This window comes from Vicia villosa, unplaced genomic scaffold (genome assembly GCF_029867415.1).
Source record: "Vicia villosa cultivar HV-30 ecotype Madison, WI unplaced genomic scaffold, Vvil1.0 ctg.001914F_1_1, whole genome shotgun sequence".
Taxonomy (NCBI): Eukaryota; Viridiplantae; Streptophyta; class Magnoliopsida; order Fabales; family Fabaceae; genus Vicia; species Vicia villosa.
This window is the reverse complement of record NW_026705774.1, coordinates 304,162-325,639: the sequence shown is the minus strand read 5'-3', so window position 1 is coordinate 325,639 and position 21,478 is coordinate 304,162. Positions and strand designations below refer to the sequence as shown.

The window sequence follows — 21,478 nt, the reverse complement described above, 5'->3', positions numbered from 1 at the left end:
TATCTTTATATTTAACACTCTTTTTATCTTTATGTTCACCTTTATTATATTTCACGTTAATAGTATTATTATTGTTGACGTCTTAACTGCTATATATATATATATATATATATATATATATATATATATATATATATATATATATATATATATATATATATATATATATATATATATATATATATATATATATATATATATATATATATATATATATTTATTTATTTATTGTCTAGTCACTGTTGTTTTGTTGTCTTGCCACATTATAAGAAGTGGACTTTTTTTAAAAAATTTAATGGAAAAAGACTAAGTTGATTAACTAAATTATTTTCATAAGATTAACCTAGATAAAAAAAAGACTAAAATGAAACTTGAAATTAAGTTAAAGAATTAAGTCAGAATTATAATAATGATAATAATATTTTGCTTTTAGAAATAAAATAGTGGTGGGGTGCTACTAGCAACTCTCATGCCGAACACCGTGGAATATATCGATCATCAATCATTATTAAGATTTGAAACCAAGAACACGAACTAGTTCTTATGTTTCTTTCTTACTGTACGTTCTCTCTCTCTCTCTCTCTCTCTCTCTCTCTCTCTCTCTCTCTCTAAAACCATCTTCCTTATTTTTGTTAATTTCTTACTCTTTTCATGTTTAATAAGTACTTAAATTTGTGATGTTTTTCGTGTCTTGGAAAATTTTGCTGCGTTGCTCGTGTTTTTCCATAATTTTTGCTTAAAATATGATGCTGTATATTGTTGCATTTTGCTGCTTGTTTTACCAAATTATTGTTTATTTATTTTATATTGTTGATGATTGATAGAAAGGTTGAACATTCAATTGATATCTATTTATTTTGGCAGTGATTTTCTTGGATTGCTTCTCTGATCTCTGAAGAAATCATGGCTGCCAATTTCTGGACATCATCTCATTAGTATGTTTCATCTCTTTTATGATTCTATCTTTTTTCTCTTTATGTCATTTGTGTAGGGTTTGTGTGGTTAATTTGAGATTCTGATTTGCTTGATGTTGTGTTGTGTCTCTTGCAGCAAGCACCTTCTGGATCAAGAGGATGTGGATATGGTGAATCCACTTGACAAAGAAAAGGGTGTCACACTTGAGGATTTTAAGCTCATTAAGATGCACATGTCAAATTGTATGCTCTCTTTTTTATTCTACCTCTATGTGTATTTCTTCGATTTTTATGTTGAATGGAGGGTTTTGGAGAGAATGGTTTGGGACGGTGCGGTTTATGTTTTTGAATTAAGTGATTACTTAAAATTTATAAAAAGGGTTAAGGAATTAGTACTCGAATATCATGATGGAGATAGAAAGAATACCGGTAGATTTTGTGGTGGTAAGGAGAGTAGATCAGATGGAGAGAAGTCAAATAGTTAGAGGAAAAGGAAGACCTAGAAAGACTATAATAGAAGTTATTAAAAAAGATCTTGTGATTAACGATTTGAATAGAAGCATGATTCTAGATAGAACATTATGGCGAAAGTTGATCTATGTAGCCGACCCCACTTAGTGGGATAAGGCTTGGTTGTTGTTGTTGTTGTTGTTGTTACTAGTACTGTATAGTAGCACTCGTGTAAAAATATTGAACTTGTATTGCCAAACAAAGTCTAGTGTAAAAGTGAAACGCCATGTGGCCATTATTGCAGTGTCGTCAAATATCGGTCATGGTGGTGCCATGGTGGATTGCGCTTATGGATATTTTGACAATTGCCGTGGCCAATTTGTGAAAGATGGTAAAAAATGGTGGTTTGTGTGCTTTCCGCCATAGTCTGCCATATGCAATCGATAACACTTCAATATTGCCCAAAGCGTGTTTTCTTAGTATGGATAAATGTGCCAATGACATCTCACTCTGTATCCAACTGTGATCACGAATTGAATAGGCCAACAGCCACAATGCATTGCGAAGAGAATTTCTTATACCGATTATTGCTCTCTTAAATCTTATAATGTTTTTCATGATTTTCTTTTCTGATTCTTGTGTTTGGACTTTAGGAATTCAAACCTGTATAAAAGTAAATCACTATGGAAATTGTACTGATGTCTTTCATTTGCTATAAAAGTAATTCTCATTATTTAATGTTACTGATTTCCCGCGTTTTCTTTTCTTGCTTGTGCAGATATTCTGAAGTTGGCTCAACAAGTAAAAGTGAGGCAAAGGTGTGAACTCTATTCCTTTGGACAAACAGAATATGAATGAAATTTATTTGTAAAATTTACGATTTTATGTGTTTATTGGAAGTTGGTTATTTATGTAACATTAGGGTATTACATTGATTCTTGCAATTCATGTCAAGTTTCATAATCTGGCTAGGTTCAAAAGTTTTTGGAACTATAACATTCATAATCTGATTAGACTTAAATGGCAATTGTTCAAATTAAAAAGGAACTATAGCATTCATATTCCAATTAATAATAAGGGTTGAGGAACTTAAGAAATCCTTGCCTTCCTCCTTAGAGAGTTTATACTGACGTGTAAAAGAGTGTATTAGAGTATTCAGTAGAATAGGATTGTGAAAAGCAAGCCAGTCAGTTTTAGACTGACACCTGGCAGTTGTATCTAGAATTACCTACTATTGCAGGTCACAGCTTGACTCTATATAAAGCAAGCTGTGCACCTTTCTGTAACTAACTTTCCAAAAATACAACAAACTGTTGTAACTGAAATGCAAAGTTCATCTATCTTCTCTCTCTTTAATATGGTATCAGTTTAGCTTCTCGATCCATGGAATCGCCGCCAGGATCACCGTCTTCCGCTCACGTTACCTCATCTACTCCGTCGGCGACGGCGGTGCTAGACGAATCTCGCCGTCTTCTGTCCGCGCTGAAGATCGCCTACAAACTAGATGAAAAGAACTTCCATCTATGGCGTCAACAAGTTGAGCCATACATCAACGCGCATAACCTCACAGATCTCGTCGTCTGTCCGCGAATCCCTTCCAAGTTTCTCTCCGATGAGGATCGTCACTCCGGCACCGTCAATCCGGTGTACACGTCGTGGCTTCAGAAGGATCAGTTGTTGCTGTCATGGCTTCAATCAACATTATCAAGCGAAATCATGTCCAGAGTTCTTGGTTGCGTTCACTCACATCAGCTTTGAGATCGCTTGTTCAATTACTTCCAGAAACAGACGCGCGCGCGTGCGAGGCAACTTCGTGTTGAACTACGTGCTGCGACACTTGATTCACAACCGATCTCTGATTATCTGTTGAAGATTCGCACGATCGTTGATGCTCTTGCTTCGATTGGAGATCCTGTTCCGGTCACGCATCACATTGATGTGATCCTTGAAGGTCTACCAAGTGAGTATGCCTCTGTTGTTTCTGCTGTTGAAAGTAAATTTGGAGATATGGACTTAGATGAAGTTGAGATTATGCTTATTGCACATGAGTTGAGGTTGAATAAGTTCAAGAAACAACCTCCTCCTGATCTAGCTTCACTGAATCCTACTCATGCTGCTTCCCAAACTTCATCATCTTCACCTGATGTGTCCAAGTCTAGTACCTCTGATACTCCCTCTGCAGTCACTCCTGCACCTTCACCTGAACCTGACTACTCCTCCTTCAGAGGAGGGAGATCCAATAGAGGTGGTAGAGGTGGCAGAGGTAGAGGTGGAAGAGTCTCTGGAGTTCAATGTCAAGTTTGCTCTAAGGTTGGACACTCTGCTTTGAACTGTTGGCACAGGTTCAATCAACAGTTTCAGCCTCAAGTTGCCTGTGCAAGCAGTCCTTATGCTCCTGCTCCTTGGTCTACTCCTCAGGTTGCTTTTGCTCAAATCCCTGCTAATGTGTGGACAAGACCAACTGCCACTGCTCAGGCTAGGCCAGCTGCTATTACCTTGACTCCTAGCACTTTTATTGCCAATACTGCTCCAGTTCAAGCTGCTGCCACTTGGTATCCTGACTCAGGTGCATCCTTTCATGTCACAAATGATGTTGCCAATCTTCAGCAACAAACTCCTTGTGAAGGACATGACCAAATCTTTATAGGAAATGGTCAAGGTCTGCCAATTTCTTCTACTGGTTCTAGTAATTTTTTCTCTACTTGTCAACCTCACACATCTCTTTCTCTTAAAAATCTCTTACATGTGCCTTCCATCACTAAAAACTTGATTAGTGTTAGTCAATTCTGCAAAGATAACCATGTTTACTTTCTCTTCAGTGCTGACACTTGTCTTGTCAAATCTCAGGTGTCTAATGCTGTCCTTCTTGTTGGCAAAGTTGGCTCAGATGGTTTATATGAGTTTCCTCCTCTTGCTGTCTCCAAGTCTGCCAAGTCTTTAGTTAGTTCCAATAATATTGTACCTAGCATTAATGCTACTGCTATGTCTCCTTCTTTGTCCAATTTATGGCACCTAAGACTAGGCCATCCTAATGTCAATGCTCTTAAACTTGTAATGCAAACTTGTAATCTTCCCTTTCATAATAAAATGCATGATTCTTTTTGTACTGCTTGTTGTGTTGGCAAAGCTCACAAGTTATATTCTCCTCTTTCACACACTGTCTATAAGTCTCCTCTTGAACTGTTATATTGTGATCTTTGGGTCCTTCCCCACAGCCTTCCACTCAAGGTTTTAAATACTACATCTCCTTTGTAGATGCATTCTCTAAATTCACTTGGCTCTACTTGCTCAAGTCCAAAGCTGAGGCCCTAAATGTGTTTAAACAGTTTAAAGCCCTTGTTGAATTGCAACTTGGCTTTCCCATCAAGGCTGTGCAGTCAGATTGGGGTGGAGAATTTAGACCTTTTTCTAAATACCTTGCTGATCTGGGCATTCAGCACAGAATTATCTGTCCTCATACACACCATCAGAATGGAGTGGTGGAGAGGAAGCATAGACATGTTGTTGACATGGGTCTAACCCTGCTAAGTCATGCTTCCTTGCCTATATCTTACTGGGATTTTGCATTCTGTACAGCTGTGTATCTCATTAACAGGCTTCCATCTTCATCTGTTAATTTTCAGGTGCCTTTCACACTCTTATTCAAGACTGTCCCTGATTACAAGTTCCTAAAAGTGTTTGGTTGTGCCTGCTTTCCTCTACTAAGGCCATACAATGCTCATAAGCTGGAGTTCAGGTCTCATGAGTGTATTTTCTTGGGCTATTCTGCCTCTCACAAGGGTTACAAATGCATGTCTCCTACTGGCAGATTGTTCATCTCTAAAGATGTCCTATTCAATGAGTCCAGATTCCCTTTCCTTGAGCTATTCTCTAAATCTACCACTTTTAATCCATCCTCTACACCTAAATCCTCCTCTATTTCTTCTTTACAACCTCTTTTATCTTCTAATCCTTCCTCTTCTTTACCTATGCCCATTTGATAAGCCTAGGCCACCCATCACCAAGTTTTACACACGCAGGCAGCGACTCCCAAGGAGTGCAGAGTCAGGAGATGCGAATCAGGGGGCGTGACCCTTGGTGAACAGACACACCCACCCGAAGGGATGCAACCCTTGGAACCAAACAGCATCAAATCTAACAGTTATAACCCTTCAAATTAATTGTGCCAATTAGGAACAGATGTAAATACAGTATAAATAGAAGCAAATCAGAATTAGGAAGGCATTCAGAAAATTTAGGAAGAATTTGAATTGTGGAGAGACAGGCTCTCGAAAACCTGTGTTGTAATATTCCAATATTATCTACATAAATTTCAGTTTTCATATTTTCAATTCTGTTCCATTTTTTGGTTCTTATCAATTGGTATCAGAGCTAGTGGAAAAATTACAATTAGAAGTGGAAGACACTCCATCATACGTTGTAGAAGTTGGAGATGGTCACAAAATCAAATGTAAGGGAGTATGCAGAAAGGTTCCCTTGAAAGTGCAAGAAGTACAAGTACAACAACAGTTCTTCTTATTCGGCCTTGGAGGCGTGGATGTGGTTTTAGGCATGGAATGGTTAGCAAGCCTAGGAGAGATTAGTGCCAACTTTGAACAACTGACGTTGGGCTTTAAGATTAATGGAAGAAAGGTGATTTTAAAGGGAGAGCCAGAACTTTCAAAGAAAGATGCCTCACTTAATTCTATGTTGAAAGCTTTGCAGCAAGGAGAAGGGTTCTTTATCGATTATCGTCATATTCAAGCAGAGATAGATTGGAAGGATTCAATCCCGTCAGAATTAAAAGATGTGCTACATGATTTCCCTTCCATCTTTGAACCCCCAGAAAGACTTCCTCCTCATCGGCGTCAAGACCATGCCATTCACCTCAAAGAAGGAGCCCAAATACCGAATATCAGACCATACAGATATCCTCACTATCAAAAAACAGAAATTGAAAAATTAGTTGCAGAAATGTTAGAAGCGGGAATCATCCGACCATCTACGAGTCCTTATTCTAGTCCTGTCATCCTAGTCAGAAAGAAAGACGGTAGTTGGCGGTTTTGTGTAGATTACAGGGCCTTGAACAAAATCACTGTTCCCGACAAATTTCCCATCCCGGTGATTGAAGAGTTGTTAGACGAAATAGGAGGGGCCAACATCTTTTCAAAACTGGATTTAAGATCCGGATACCACCAAATCAGAATGAAGGAAGAGGATATTGCAAAAACTGCTTTTCGAACACATGAAGGTCATTATGAATTTTTGGTACTTCCATTTGGACTTACTAACGCACCTTCGTCTTTTCAATCATTAATGAATGAAGTATTAAGGCCAGTACTCCGAAAATACGTTTTGGTATTCTTCGATGATATCCTAATATACAGCCCTTCTATGGAAGAACACAAGCAACATCTGCAAAATGTATTAACGTTACTCCAACAAAATGAATTGAAGATCAACGGCAAGAAGTGCTCATTTGGCCAAGATAACTTGGAATATTTGGGACATGTTATTTCTGCTGGAGGAGTATCCGCAGATCCTAAGAAGCTGGAAGCAATGACGTTATGGCCTTCACCCAAGGATGTCACTAGCTTAAGGGGATTCCTAGGCCTTACTGGCTATTATAGGAGGTTCGTTCATGATTATGGAAGAATAGCAAGGCCATTGACCAACCTGTTGAAGAAAAATGCCTTTCAATGGAGTCCAGAGGCAGAACTTGCATTCGAACAACTAAAGCAAGCCATGACCAATTTACCTACATTAGCAGTACCCAACTTTTCAAAACCTTTTGTGGTTGAAACAGATGCTTGCGGAACCGGACTAGGGGCTGTTCTAATGCAAGAAGGAAGACCCCTGGCCTTTTGGAGTACTACCCTATCAGAAAGGAATCAGAGGAAATCAGTGTATGATCGCGAATTAATGGCAGTCGTAAAAGCAGTCCAGAAATGGCGACACTACTTGTTGGGAAATCATTTTATTATTAAAACTGACCAAAAAAGTTTGAAATTTTTGACAGAGCAGAGAATGATCGGTGAGGAACAATACAAATGGATTTCCAAATTAGCAGGATATGATTTTGAAATACAGTACAAACCAGGGAAGGAAAATTCTGTCGCCGATGCCCTATCCAGGAGAAGTTCTTATTGTGCCATGACAGTCTTACAAATTCACGATTTCGAGGAATGGGTTGAAGAGATCAAACAAGATGTCAAGTTACAAAAAATCATGCAAGACCTAATTATCAATCCCATGTCTCATGCTGGCTACACGTTAAGGGATCAGAAACTATTTTACAAGGAGAAATTGGTGTTGTCAAAATCATCCTCCAGAATTCCCATCATTTTAAAAGAATTCCATTCATCCTTGGTAGGAGGACACTCAGGAATCTTCAGGACTTATAAAAGAATAGCAGATCTAGTTTATTGGGAAGGGATGAAAACCGACATCAAAAATTTTGTTGCAGCTTGCGAAGTCTGTCAAAGAAACAAAAGCGATAACTTGTCACCGGCAGGACTGCTACAGCCATTACCAATTCCTACTCAAGTATGGACAGACATTTCGATGGATTTTATTGGAGGACTACCCAAATCCATGGGGAAGGATACAATTCTGGTGGTGGTTGACCGGCTCACCAAATATGCCCACTTCATACCATTAGGGCATCCTTACACCGCTAACGATGTTGCTGCAGTTTTTCTACAGGAAGTTGTAAGATTGCATGGATTTCCGTCTTCCATTGTTTCAGATCGTGATCCTTTGTTTTTAAGTAATTTTTGGAAAGCCCTTTTTAAAGCAGCAGGTACACAACTAAAATTCAGTTCGGCATACCATCCTCAAACGGATGGACAAACGGAAGTTGTCAATCGATGCTTGGAGGTTTATTTACGATGCTTAACAGGTACTAAGCCTAAGAAATGGGTCTCTTGTCTTCCCTGGGCTGAATTCTGGTTTAATACCAATTATAATGCTTCAACCAAAATGTCCCCTTTCAAAGCATTGTATGGACGTGATCCACCTCACATTCTTAAGGGATCCACCATTCCGTCCCGCCTTGAAGAAGTCAACAAACTTACAATTGCTCGAGATGAATTATTGGCGGCTCTGAGAGAGAATTTGTTGAAGTCCCAAGATGTCATGCGCACAAATGCCAACAAACGCCGCCGAGATATAACATATGAAATCGGTGATTGGGTGTTCTTAAAGATGCAACCTTACAGGAGAAAATCCTTGGCTAAAAGGATTAATGAAAAACTCTCGCCTCGATTTTATGGTCCTTTCCAGGTGTTAAAAAAAGTGGGTGCTGTTGCTTACAAATTGGATCTTCCATCTCATAGTAAAATTCATCCAGTATTTCATGTCTCTCTCCTCAAGAAGGCCATTGGTGATTCTTTCCAATCCCAACCTTTACCACCTATGCTATCTGAGGATCAGGAATTACAGGTTTATCCGGACTCTGTTTTAGATATTCGTGAATTACAACCTGGCAACGTGGAAGTCTTAGTTAAATGGCAGAATCTGCCTACAAGTGAAAATAGTTGGGAATCTGTGGCTAAATTTCAAGAGGTCTTCCCAAATTTTCACCTTGAGGACAAGGTGAATCTTTTAGGCGGGGGTATTGATAAGCCTAGGCCACCCATCACCAAGTTTTACACACGCAGGCAGCGACTCCCAAGGAGTGCAGAGTCAGGAGATGCGAATCAGGGGGCGTGACCCTTGGTGAACAGACACACCCACCCGAAGGGATGCAACCCTTGGAACCAAACAGCATCAAATCTAACAGTTATAACCCTTCAAATTAATTGTGCCAATTAGGAACAGATGTAAATACAGTATAAATAGAAGCAAATCAGAATTAGGAAGGCATTCAGAAAATTTAGGAAGAATTTGAATTGTGGAGAGACAGGCTCTCGAAAACCTGTGTTGTAATATTCCAATATTATCTACATAAATTTCAGTTTTCATATTTTCAATTCTGTTCCATTTTTTGGTTCTTATCACCATTCCTCTTACAGCAGTGCCCTTTTCACCCCCTGCTCCACCTACTTCCTCTAACCAGAAGGATACATCCTTACCTTCACCTCAACACAATTCCTCCACTTCTTCTACCAGTCTGTCTTCCTCTCAAAGTCCTGCTTCATCCCCTACTGCAGCTTCAGAAACTCTACCTTTGTTCTCCTCTTCTCAATCACCCTCCACTTCTCCTACCTCTTCTGTGTCTACAGAAGCTAGTCATTCATCTTCTATCCCTCCTAATGCTGTCCCTGTTGTGCAGAAGCCTATTAATCAACATCAAATGACTACTAGAGCCAAGTCAGGCTTTGTTCAACCAAGACTTCAGCCCTCCCTATTAGGCTATTACTGACACAGTCTGAGCCCAAAACTGTCAAGCAGGCTCTTGCTGATGACAAGTGGAAGAGTGCAATGCAAGCTGAATATGATGCACTGTGCAAGAATAAGACCTGGTCACTGGTACCTCTTCCCCCTAATAGACAACCTATTGGTTGTAAGTGGGTTTTTAGGGTTAAAGAGAACCCTGATGGTTCTGTCAACAGGTATAAGGCACGCCTTGTGGCCAAGGGGTTTCACCAAAAGCAAGGCTTTGACTACAATGAGACCTTCTCCCCTGTGGTCAAACCAATCACCATCAGGCTTATCCTAACTGTGGCTTTATCAAGGCAGTGGTCCATCCAACAGTTGGATGTCAATAACGCCTTTCTGAATGGTCTTCTCACTGAGGAAGTTTACATGGAACAACCCTCTGGCTTTGTTCAGTCTAATCCTTCCCTAGTTTGCAAGCTGCACAAGGCTCTCTATGGCCTTAAATAGGCTCCTAGACAATGGTTTGAAAGGCTGCAACAAGCTCTGCTTCAACTGCACTTCAAACCTAGCAAGTGTGATCCCTCACTTTTTGTTTTCTCCTCTAACAAAGATACCATCTATCTCTTAGTATATGTTGATGATATTATCATCACTGGCAGCAACTCCAGCATGTTACAAGAGGTTATCACCAAGCTTAACACTTCCTTCTCTATCAAACACCTTGGTGCCTTGGATTACTTTCTAGGTATAGAGGTCAAATCTGCCTCTAATGGTTCTATGCTACTCACACAGGCTAAATATGTTAGGGATCTGTTGCATAAAACCAAAATGACTGGCTGCAGCTCTGTTAATTCCCCTATGCAATCTTCCTGCAAACTCATCAAGACTGGCTCCCCTGCTCTTCAGGATCCATTCATGTACAGGTTTGTTGTAGGGGCTCTTCAATATGCCACCATTACCAGACCTGACATAGCCTACTCAGTCAACAAAGTCTGCCAATTTATGTCTCATCCTCTTGAGACTCATTGGGTTGCAGTAAAAAGGATCCTCAGATATCTCAAAGGGACTATCAATTTTGGCTTGCATCTGTCCCCTCTTTCTTCCACTCAGCTGCCTACCATCAAAGTGTTTTGTGATGCTGACTGGGCTTCAGATCCAGATGATAGGAGGAGCACCTCAGGTGCTGCTATTTACTTTGGTGCTAACCTGATTTCATGGTGGTCTAAGAAACAGCCAGTTGTTGCCAGATCCAGCACTGAGGCAGAGTACAGGAGTCTTGCACAGGCTACTGCTGATTTACTTTGGCTGCAAACCTTGTTCACTGAACTTGGTATTTCTATTCAACAACCTGTTGTATTGTGTGATAATCAATCAGCTATTTTGCTAGCTCACAATCCTATTATGCACACTCGTACCAAGCACATGGAGATTGACCTTTTCTTTGTCAGGGAGAAAGTGCTTGCCAAAAAGATTGTTGTTGCACACATTCCAGGCGTGGATCAGATTGCTGATGTCCTTACAAAACCTCTCTCCTCTCTTAAATTTCTTGAATTTAGACACAAACTCAGGGTTGCTAGCTCCCCATGAGTTTGGGGGGGGAGGGTATTAGAGTATTCAGTAGAATAGGATTGTGAAAAGCAAGCCAGTCAGTTTTAGACTGACACCTGGCAGTTGTATCTACAATTACCTACTATTGCAGGTCACAGCTTGACTCTATAAAGCAAGCTGTGCACCTTTTTGTAACTAACTTGGGGGGGGGGGGGGGGGGGGGGGTATTAGAGTATTCAGTAGAATAGGATTGTGAAAAGCAAGTCAGTCAGTTTTAGACTGACACCTGGCAGTTGTATCTACAATTACCTACTATTGCAGGTCACAGCTTGACTCTATAAAGCAAGCTGTGCACCTTTTTGTAACTAACTTTCCAAAAATACAACAAACTGTTGTAACTGAAATGTTGTTCAATCTTTCAGGGTTGTTGCTACTGCAGTTACTTACATGAGGCGTGTTTACACAAGGTATGCGTCTTAAATTTCTAAGCCGGTTGAAAGAGTACACTCCTGAAATCATAGAAATTTCCTGTTTTATTTTTAAGATGGTGGATTGTTTGTATTGTTTTGCTCTATTTATGAAGTTGAGTCAGTATTATCGCAAGTTTAAAGTTCATAAATTTCTTTTCTTTTGAAATCATGATTTATAAAGAAGCAGTTTCTCTTTTTGTTTCATTAAAACCGATGTCAATATTAGTGCTATCATAAAAATTAGCTTACTCGATTATTTTCTTAAGAAATATGTATAACCTGAAACGACGCTTAATATGAGACAAAGTGAGTATCATCTAAGCGCTATCTTTATATTTTTTGTTTTTGTTTTAAGGAAGAGTATGACAGAATATGATCCACGCCTGGTAGCTCCAACCTGCTTGTATCTAGCATCAAAAGCAGAAGAAAGCACAGTGCAGGCTAGGCTGCTTGTATTTTACATTAAGAAATTATGTAAGCTGTTAGTTAGTCTATAAATTCGTCTTATTTTGCATCATATTAACTTCTGATTTTAAAAGTGAGTTATTTGTTTTCAAAGTTGTCTCTTGTTGGTATATTTCCTTTATGTTCTGAACGAACGATCTCGTATGCAGATGCTGATGATAAGTATAGGTATGAAATCAAGGACATACTTGAAATGGAAATGAAGATTTTAGAAGCATTGAACTATTACCTGGTTGTATTCCACCCCTACCGTTCCCTCTCTGGGTAAGTGTTTGATAAAAGTGTTTGTCCATTTTGTGCATACACTGAGTCTAGTAAGGACAAACGTCACATATACCCATTATATGTCCAACTATACCCTGGTCTTTATCACTTACGTCCCTTTCTTTTTTTCCTTTGAATTTTCTTAACTAAATAAATGCCTAGTTAGATGTAGGAGTATCAAAATGCCGAAGTGTTGGGCATTCGAAGCTCCAGATACTGTGAATGGCCGAACTGATCCTTCATTTTTGCATTAAGATTACATTTATTTGTAATTTTACACTTACTATAATGATAATTCTCCAGGTTTCTTCAGGATGCTGGTCTGAATGATTTAAGCATGACTCAACTAACTTGGTAAGAGTCCTCTGTGTTGATGCATAAAGTTGTTATAGCAATGATAATGAATCTCGCCTTTGTTTTTGACATGTCTGTTATGCTGTGTCATTTGGCTACTGCTTGTAACTTCCGTTATATCATTGATTTGTTGAATTCAATTATGAAAATAACTAAAAATGAATGCCGATGCGGACAGGGGGCTTGTTAATGACACATACAAGATGGACCTAATGCTTGTACATCCACCACATCTGATTGCCTTAGCTTGCATATACATTGCTAGTGTACTAAGGGAGAAAGACACCACTGTCTGGTATGAAGAACTTCGAGTTGATATGAATGTGGTGAGTATTCCACTGGATTAAATATATTTTTAGTATCTATAAAATATTATACTGTCAAGTTTAGTCTCCACAAAAATTTCATCCATGTTTAGTCCCCTATTTGATATTGGTGAACATTTTCATCTAGATTTAGTCCTTGAAATCACCAAATGAAGACTATACATGAATAAAAAAACTGGTAGTAACTAAGTTTGATAGGAAGGTATTTTACGTGGATTAAAAAACATATTTATAAGTATATGGTGATGGTCTACATAAATAAGTTGTTACGTACCGGGTTTGGGCCTAAGCCCAATGAATGTGTTGAGTACGGGAGTTGATTACATTTGTTGATATGGCTAGTTTGTTAGAAGGGAATACCAATTATATGAATGAGAAGGATAGCAAGAGGGAAGAGATGCAATATCTTTTCTCCTACAAACCTTAAGGGTTGGGCAACGTGAAAATTACTTTCATTTTTACAAGCTTTACTTTGGGGATTATAGGAGGAAACTCTTGTAATCATGATCATTTAGTAAATAATATGCTGATTTTATACAATTATGTTTTTGGGTTTCTATTTACTGGTTCGACTTATCGGGTTCGAGAGTGGAAACTAGTGTTACTGACTATAGGTGACATGTGGGCTAAAAAAATAGTTCCAGATTTTATAGAAAGGATCCTCTAGGATGGGTAGCAAGAGCCAAGGGGTTCTTTGGGTAGCAAGAAGTTCATCCGTGCAGTGGGCTTTCATGGACATGTAGGGTGAGACCAATGCTCTGGTTTCACTCTTGGTACCAAGAGATCTTTGATGGAGATTAGGAGCCATTTTCTATAGCTCTAATCAGAAGATTCAAAGAGATTGACAAAGGGTGTAACAATTGGGGAAGACAGTACCAACTTACAAGCCCATGGTATGATGAAGAATGAAGAAAACCCGAAGTGTAAGAGGATTAAGGGTCGGACAACTGGGAAGAGACCCAAGAATTTGCATGAACAAACTCTCCGTAGTTCGTAGCAAGATAAGGGGAGTAAAAATTTACGGTGGTTGAGAATGAATTAGACGATGTGATGAATGAATCAAAACCGTCATATGCCAATCCATGTGTGATGGTCGGAGATATCTGCAAAACATCAGTCCCACTGGTTCCAGCACCATTGCCGAAACCGCCAGACATCGGTCCACCATGGTTAGAGACACCGGTTGTCGATCTCCTTGTAACATCCTTTTATCACTGTTGGAGGAGATGGTGAATGAATCGCCATGGGAGCAAACTTCGGTCCAAGAGAACTTAACATTGTTTCAACTGTTATGGAGTCATCAGAGGTACAATATGCAGCAGTAACAAGCCCGGTAATTTTTGTTGTTCTTCTCCTCATACACGCCTAAGTTGAAAAACGAAGTGGTAAGCTGCATTAAATATACTACCATTCTGATCAGCGATATGCATACTAAAATTCCTGACTTAGCAACTCTAGCAGAATCATTCCTTACACTGTCATCATTGGTCCTAATTAACGAGTTTCTTGTGTGTTCAAAACCGACTGAAATCCATGCCAAATTAAAAAAAGAAATTAACGAGTTTCTCTTGTAGACTATCTGATCCACTATTATTGATATTTGTAGTATGGCACATTGAAGTTAGAATTTAAAATTTGCAATGAGATTATCTAAAAACACAGTTACCACTATAGTAATTTGTACACGAGATACTTATTTGCATTGAGAGCATTTGTTTGATAGAGAAATCAAATTGTATGTCTTAGGATGTTTGTTTATTCTTTGACAGATCAAGAACATATCAATGGAGATACTTGATTTTTATGAAAGCAACAGAATGTTCACTGATGAGAGAATCAATGCTGCTCTCCACAAGCTATGAGCTCGAGTCCGGAAAAGTTTTGTTGTGGAATATGTGGAACTGGAATGGAATAATTTGCTAGTGGCTGGTCAGAATGAATAAAAGAAAGTTATATTTTTATTGACATGTTGTATTTTAGAGGGCTTTCTTGTAGTTTTGAATAGTACGTGCACATAGTATTTGGCTGTTGTGATCAGTCAAGTGTATTATTCAGAGTCAACTGGATGAAAAATACAATATGATTCTTGATGAGGAAAGATTCCCACCCAGTTAATTTGTTCATCTATTTGTAAGTTCTCAGCATGTGTCAAAAGTAGAATTGCATGGTACTTATTAAACCCCAACTAACTTGTAAGAGGTGAGGGGAGTGGAGATGTTAGATAGAATAAGATGTAAGATAGAATATGATGAAGAGAATTATTTTATTAATGACTAAGAAAATATAAAGTATTTTCGTATTTTCAAAGCTACTGCTCCTCAGTCTGAGAAAACAATTCTCTCAATGCCTAAATTCTAAAATGAAAAACCGAAATAATAACATACCTAGTGACGGTCTCATACACTCCTATTTATATGAGAAATACTAACTGAGTTAACTTCTATTTATTTGGGGAATACTAACTAATTGAGCCAACTTATATTTATTTGGAGAATTAGGGATGTAAATGGATATCTATGGGGACATATAGTATGATATTTGTGTCTGTCGTGAGGGATCAATATGATATCCATATATGTCACTTATCTGTGTGAATATCCGCTAAACGGGTAATCCGCGAATTTTAAGATATTCATGGATAACACTATTTTTTTAAAATTATGTTTTGAAAAAAATATTTTTTAGTTTCTTTTAAAAACACAATACGTTATTATCACATAACATTCATACAAATCTTTCTTATTTTAATAACAAAATTCCATCCAATTAATTTCATTTCACCAAAGTTTAATATTTCATACATTTTATTTTTAACAAAAAAATGATATTGTGACTGTGAGTTACGGTGGAATAGAGGACGACGATGGAGTAAAAAGGATGACACTTGTTGGACGGAAAAATAGCGGTACTTGTTGGTTGGACGGTGGAATTGTTGAAGTGAGGTATGGAGTATGGAAGAAACGTAAATATGAGATGGCCAATAAAATTTGTATAGAATATATAGGTATCAGGAGACTAGTTTTTTAGTTTTTTAGAAGATAAAAGATAGAGTATGATAAACTAATAATACTTAAGTAATTTTTATAATTTATTAATGGATACAGATATTTGTGAGTACAGATAACATTAAACACATATTCATATCCATTAATAAACAGGTATTTAAATATTCTATTTTATCCGTAAATATCTATTAAACTATCCCCCTTACGCGTGTCAGATTTTATCCGTGGATATCCACGAGTATGAATATTTTTGTCATTCCTAGGGAATACTGACTAACTGAGCCAATTCCTATTTATTTGGAGAATACTAATTAATTGGGTCAATTACTCAATTACTTCCATTTCTTATTCTTTCTCACATATACCCATTGTTTAGGCATAACATTATCGTTGTTAACTAACACATCCCCATTATCACTCGTGGGGTTTGATCCATTCTTATCATCACCCCCACCTGCAACATTAGCCTTGTCCTCAAGGCGCATATCAAGGAACTGACTCTTCAACAATATTTCCTCTTCCCAAGTAACATCTCCAACATCCATCCCTTCCCATTGAATCAACCATTCTCTCTTATGTTGTCCACCATCAAACTTGTTCCTCCATGACAAAACCTTAGCCGAAATAATGTCCCTTTTTCTTGACTCTAAACTGATAGGTAGTTGAGTTATAGTAGTATAATTGCCCACTGCTTTCTTCAATTGCGACACATGAAAGGTAGGATGTATTTTAGATGGTGGTGGTAACTTTAACTTATAAGCAACTTTCCTTATCTTCTTAATGATTTGATAAGGTCCAAAAAATATGGGTGCCAGTTTTTGATGGATTCTTTGCACAACCGATTGTTATTGATGAAGACGTAATTTGAGGAAAACCAAATCACCAACCTCAAATTGCACTGTCTTGCGTCTCTTGTCAGCTTGGTATTTCATGTACTCCCGGGATTTGAGTAAATTAGTTTTCAATTGATACAATGCCTCATCTTTGTCCCTTAACTCCCGCACTACAACTTTTATTTTGGTTTCGCCCTCCAAAACATGCACTAACACTGGAGGCTTTCTGCCATACACCACTGTTGCACCCTCAAATTTGCCCTCACATATTCAAGACAATTTGTCTCAAGAGATCTCCTAAGCAATAAGGCTCCAATTAAGTTTTGGTTTCTCTCAAGGAAATGGAATCTCCAAGGCCTCAAGTGGACTTCATAGTACCTCATATGTCTCAAGGTACCTCCATGCCAAGTTTCAAGCCTCATAGTGCAAGATTGCTCAGTCAATTGCTCAAATGATCAATAGTCGATTGTGTTGGACCTAAAAGTCAACTATGGTCAATATACAATCAAATTTCATCATTTTTGGTCAATAACAAGATTTTGAAGTAATATTCATCATTTGATCAAGGGTTGATCATGATTCATCAAGAAAATTTCAAAGATCATCAAAAGTCAAAGTTACTAAATTAGGGTTTCTAAGCAAAAGTCAATTGAACTTTGACTAGGCATAACTTTCACATGCTTCATCAGAAATTCTCCAACCAAAGCTCATTTGGAAGAAAATTCAATTCTCTACAACTTTGTCACACCAAAGGCAAGGCCTAAAATGCTTCAATTCTCTACAACTTTGTCACACCAAAGGCAAAGTCAACAAAGACACATCTTTTGTCAAAGCAATTTACATGAATGTAAAAGCTCCAAATGGACAAATGACCACCAAGAGGTTGTAGTAGACATCTTAAGGTTTCTAAAAAGTCCAATAACACCTTCATATGATAAGCGAATAAACTAGTGATTAATGAAACAAAACAGTTCAAGGTTACGACACTATTATAAGACATGAATAATACAGTCAAAAGGCCTCATCCCGACTTAAAACATTGTACAAAGAGGAAAAAAAAGGAAAAAATCCAAATATTACAAAAATGATTCCCTATAGATGACTAACAATGAAAACACAAAACAACACAAGTTCCATCTTCATGAACATCGGGAGTTTCTTCGCAATTGCATCGTCCTTAGAAGCCTCGACATTAGGAGAGGACTCTTCATCCACCATGTCTACAAGACGACCATCCATCACAGTCTTGAAGAAATCAATCTCGGATACATTAAGTTTGGGCTGAAGGAACAGATCCTGGGCTTTAGCCCTTTCGAAAGCTTGGCCGCCTACTGAAAGGATATCCACCTGAGCTTCCTGTAAGAATTATGCAACTTTTCATTAGACTATCAGGTTGTTGATCAAGCTGGTTATGCTCGCTTCGAGATCCAGGCATTTGGACTCCGAGGCCTCATTCTATTTTTTCACCTCTAATAATTGCTTGTCCAGTTCCTCTCCCTTGTCGGTGTGGATCTTCAAATTTTCCTTCAACTTACTTATCTCTTTGTTAAGACATATTTCATTTTGTTCATATGCATCACCAACTTTGAACAGACCCCGTGTCATGACGACACACCGCATCGGATAAGACCCAATATTTTGTGTTAGTTTTTGAGCTCATATGGTCTTCACCTTTTCAACATCTTTTGTTACATTTATACAGTCTTAATGATATTTCACACCACTAAATCAATTGGACAAGAAGTGGAATTCTATTGATGGATTAGGCTTCTGGCTAGCGCTGGGTTCCTGCATTAAAGTGGTAACTGCCAAGTTGGCATTACATACTCTATCACTCATTAAAGTTTTCATCCTCTTAGGAGAGCTTGGTTTTCAGCCGCCCGAGGGAGGGATGAAAGAGCCTTGGAGCTTGAGATGCTTGGGGCTGCTTTCCCAGCGTCTATTTTTATTTTCTTGATGGCTCGGGTTTGGATGTCGTACAAGTCAGTCTTAACGGCATATTGATCCCCTCGTCTCGCCCTCACCTCAGCCATCGAATTCTTTTGATATTTTAATTTGAGGCTTGTCATTTTGGCTGGAAATGGAATAAGGAAATGATTCAATAGGACAATATAGATAAATAAATAAAATATGTTAAAGACATATAAGTATTACCCAGAAAATTTGAGATTTGTTATGGATATTCAACCATACCCATTAAATCCTGGACCTTTATCATCCGAAAAACATCTAATGCGGTCAAGGCCTGAACCTCCAGAGCATCTAACTTATCATAATCAAACCCAGACACAGGTACCAGGCTATCAGTCGAATAAATAGGAAAGCGATGGTTCCCATCCAACGTATACGTCACTTGGGGACATTTGTTCCCACCTCTTACGCGAAGAAATTTATCTTTGAATCCTTTATAATTGGTTGTATAAAGTTGGAGAAAACTTTTTCTTGGGAGTCCGTTAAGGGAGACCCATCCTCTTTTGTCGGCTCCTTTAAGATCAAAGAAGGAGAAAAACACACATAAGGTGGGAGTTATGCTCACGACCTTACATTCAATCTCAAAAGCTTTAATAAAACTCTAGATATTGGGGCGAAGTTGAGATGGTGTGATGTTTATGGTTTTTAGAAGATCTAATTTGAAATCGGTGACAGGGATATCGATTTTGTAGTCCTCAATCACACCAGCATAAAAATAAATGTACTCATCTGATATTCCTCGTCGTCGAGCCATACAGACCCATACACCTTAAATATAGGGATCTATTATGACGTCTTCTTTGTTACCGACGAATGAGATCTTCTTCTTAGATCAAAGTTTGGAAATGTATTTGACATCGATTGTGCTATGATCATGGCTTAAAACTTCTTGGTCATAGAGGATCCAGTCATCTCAATCATTATTTCTACAAAACCTGATGATGAAGGTTTTGAATCAGTTTCACTAAAAAATGATAAAATATCTCCATAAACTTCCTTAATTATCTAATTAAATTCAGGTTGCCCCAAGTGGTCTTTGCACTCTTTCATGCGTGAATTCCAAAGCTCTTTCCTTTCTTGGGCTTTTCAAGGAATCATACGTTTTCGAGATTGCCACATTCACGTATTAAAACCATTCTAAAAAATTAAGTAAAAAGTATGTAAGGTAAAACAATAATAATACCTGAAGTGGTTAGCAAATCAATTGCTAAAGGCGTATGATTTAAAGAGAAACTTCGAAGAAAAGATAAAAAGTTCACGAATAAAGATCAAGGAAGGAAAAGTTGAGGTTTTATCAAATTAAGGTTTAGTAACGGCTATGTAAAGTTGAAACGTTTCAGGGTCATAATGCCATTGGTTTCCTTATAAAAAGTCATCATGACGAATAGAGAGAAGAAATCTTGTAAGATATTCACAATTATTACTAATCAAACACACCATCACACGTCATCAAGCGGGAGCCTGTGGGAGATCTCTAGATGGATCAAGGTCGGGTTAGGACGTAATCTCCAAGAATGAGGTGTATTATGGGATTCATTGTCCGAACACTTCATTCTTTCAAGCTTTATGCTCGGGGGACTTATGTACATCTCGAAATTTCTATCTTAGCCGAAATGGTGAAATCGAAAGTTCATAAACGGCCTTAACCAAAGTCGGGTTGACACCCGTGTGTCATGGTCGTGCAGGACCCCATATATATTCCTTTGGTAAAGGCTGGATGTCAGGATCCCAGAGCTGTGCCTATGTAGCTCATTCCTTGGTAGACACTGAATATCCGAGTTGATATTCCAACATAACAGTTTAGAGGCAGTCCCAAGGTCACATAGAGGTTACGAAATTTATGGATAAGCCGTTATAGAATATGGTTGACAATAGTTATGACGATGATAGATGTTATCTCAAGCATTTAAGCATGAGAAACAAAGAGGCAGCTCATTTGACCCATAGGTTGGAAACACATACTATATAAAGGACACCATAGCAAATGGGAAGGTATCCAACAAACAAAGCAAGAAATGCGCTGATAACAAACATACTTTCTGACATTTGCGACCCCACTTGACTAACATCAGGGAAGTTATCCAAAAAGTGTTTTTAACAAGAACAACAAGACTTTGTGTAGTAACTCACATCAAATATAATCAAATGTTGGACTTACTACATTATACTTTTTCTATTATATTCCTTTTCGACATTATTCATTTTGTCAAATACATCCCTCTTCTAAAGAAGAAAAAAAAGAAACTCCCAATAAGAGGGCTTCTTACGTATGACGTGCTATCCATTCTACAATGATTGAAGACATTGAAATTGTTTCAAGTAGGGGTGAAAAATGAGTCCAGTCTACTGGATATGTCTGTTTTACTCTCACTTTATTGCACGGTGGCGGGTCAAGGGTATAAACATGCACCTTATAATGTGCCCGTCCTGCACTGCCTCGTTTTTAGTACGGGCACATGAACTTATAAATTATTGTACTTTTAGGATAAAAAAGTGCAGTGTCCAGAGACCCGCCCTCACTTAATTGCAGAACAAACTAAAGATTTAGACCCACACCCTTAGGTATGCTCGTTGTGC

At 38.2% G+C, this 21,478-nt stretch overlaps 1 protein-coding gene across 1 annotated transcript; it reads left to right on the top strand.

The window, feature by feature from the left end:
- Positions 1-442: 442 nt before the first annotated feature.
- LOC131637095 (cyclin-C1-2-like) lies at positions 443-15,215 on the top strand. The gene is made up of 10 exons (XM_058907676.1): positions 443-559; positions 865-935; positions 1,051-1,157; positions 2,143-2,182; positions 11,636-11,680; positions 12,039-12,157; positions 12,298-12,412; positions 12,716-12,766; positions 12,945-13,092; positions 14,862-15,215. Exons 2-10 carry the CDS (start codon positions 904-906, stop codon positions 14,952-14,954), a joined length of 750 nt encoding a protein of 249 aa, XP_058763659.1. The 5' UTR covers positions 443-559; positions 865-903; the 3' UTR covers positions 14,955-15,215.
- The last annotated feature ends 6,263 nt before the right edge of the window (positions 15,216-21,478 follow it).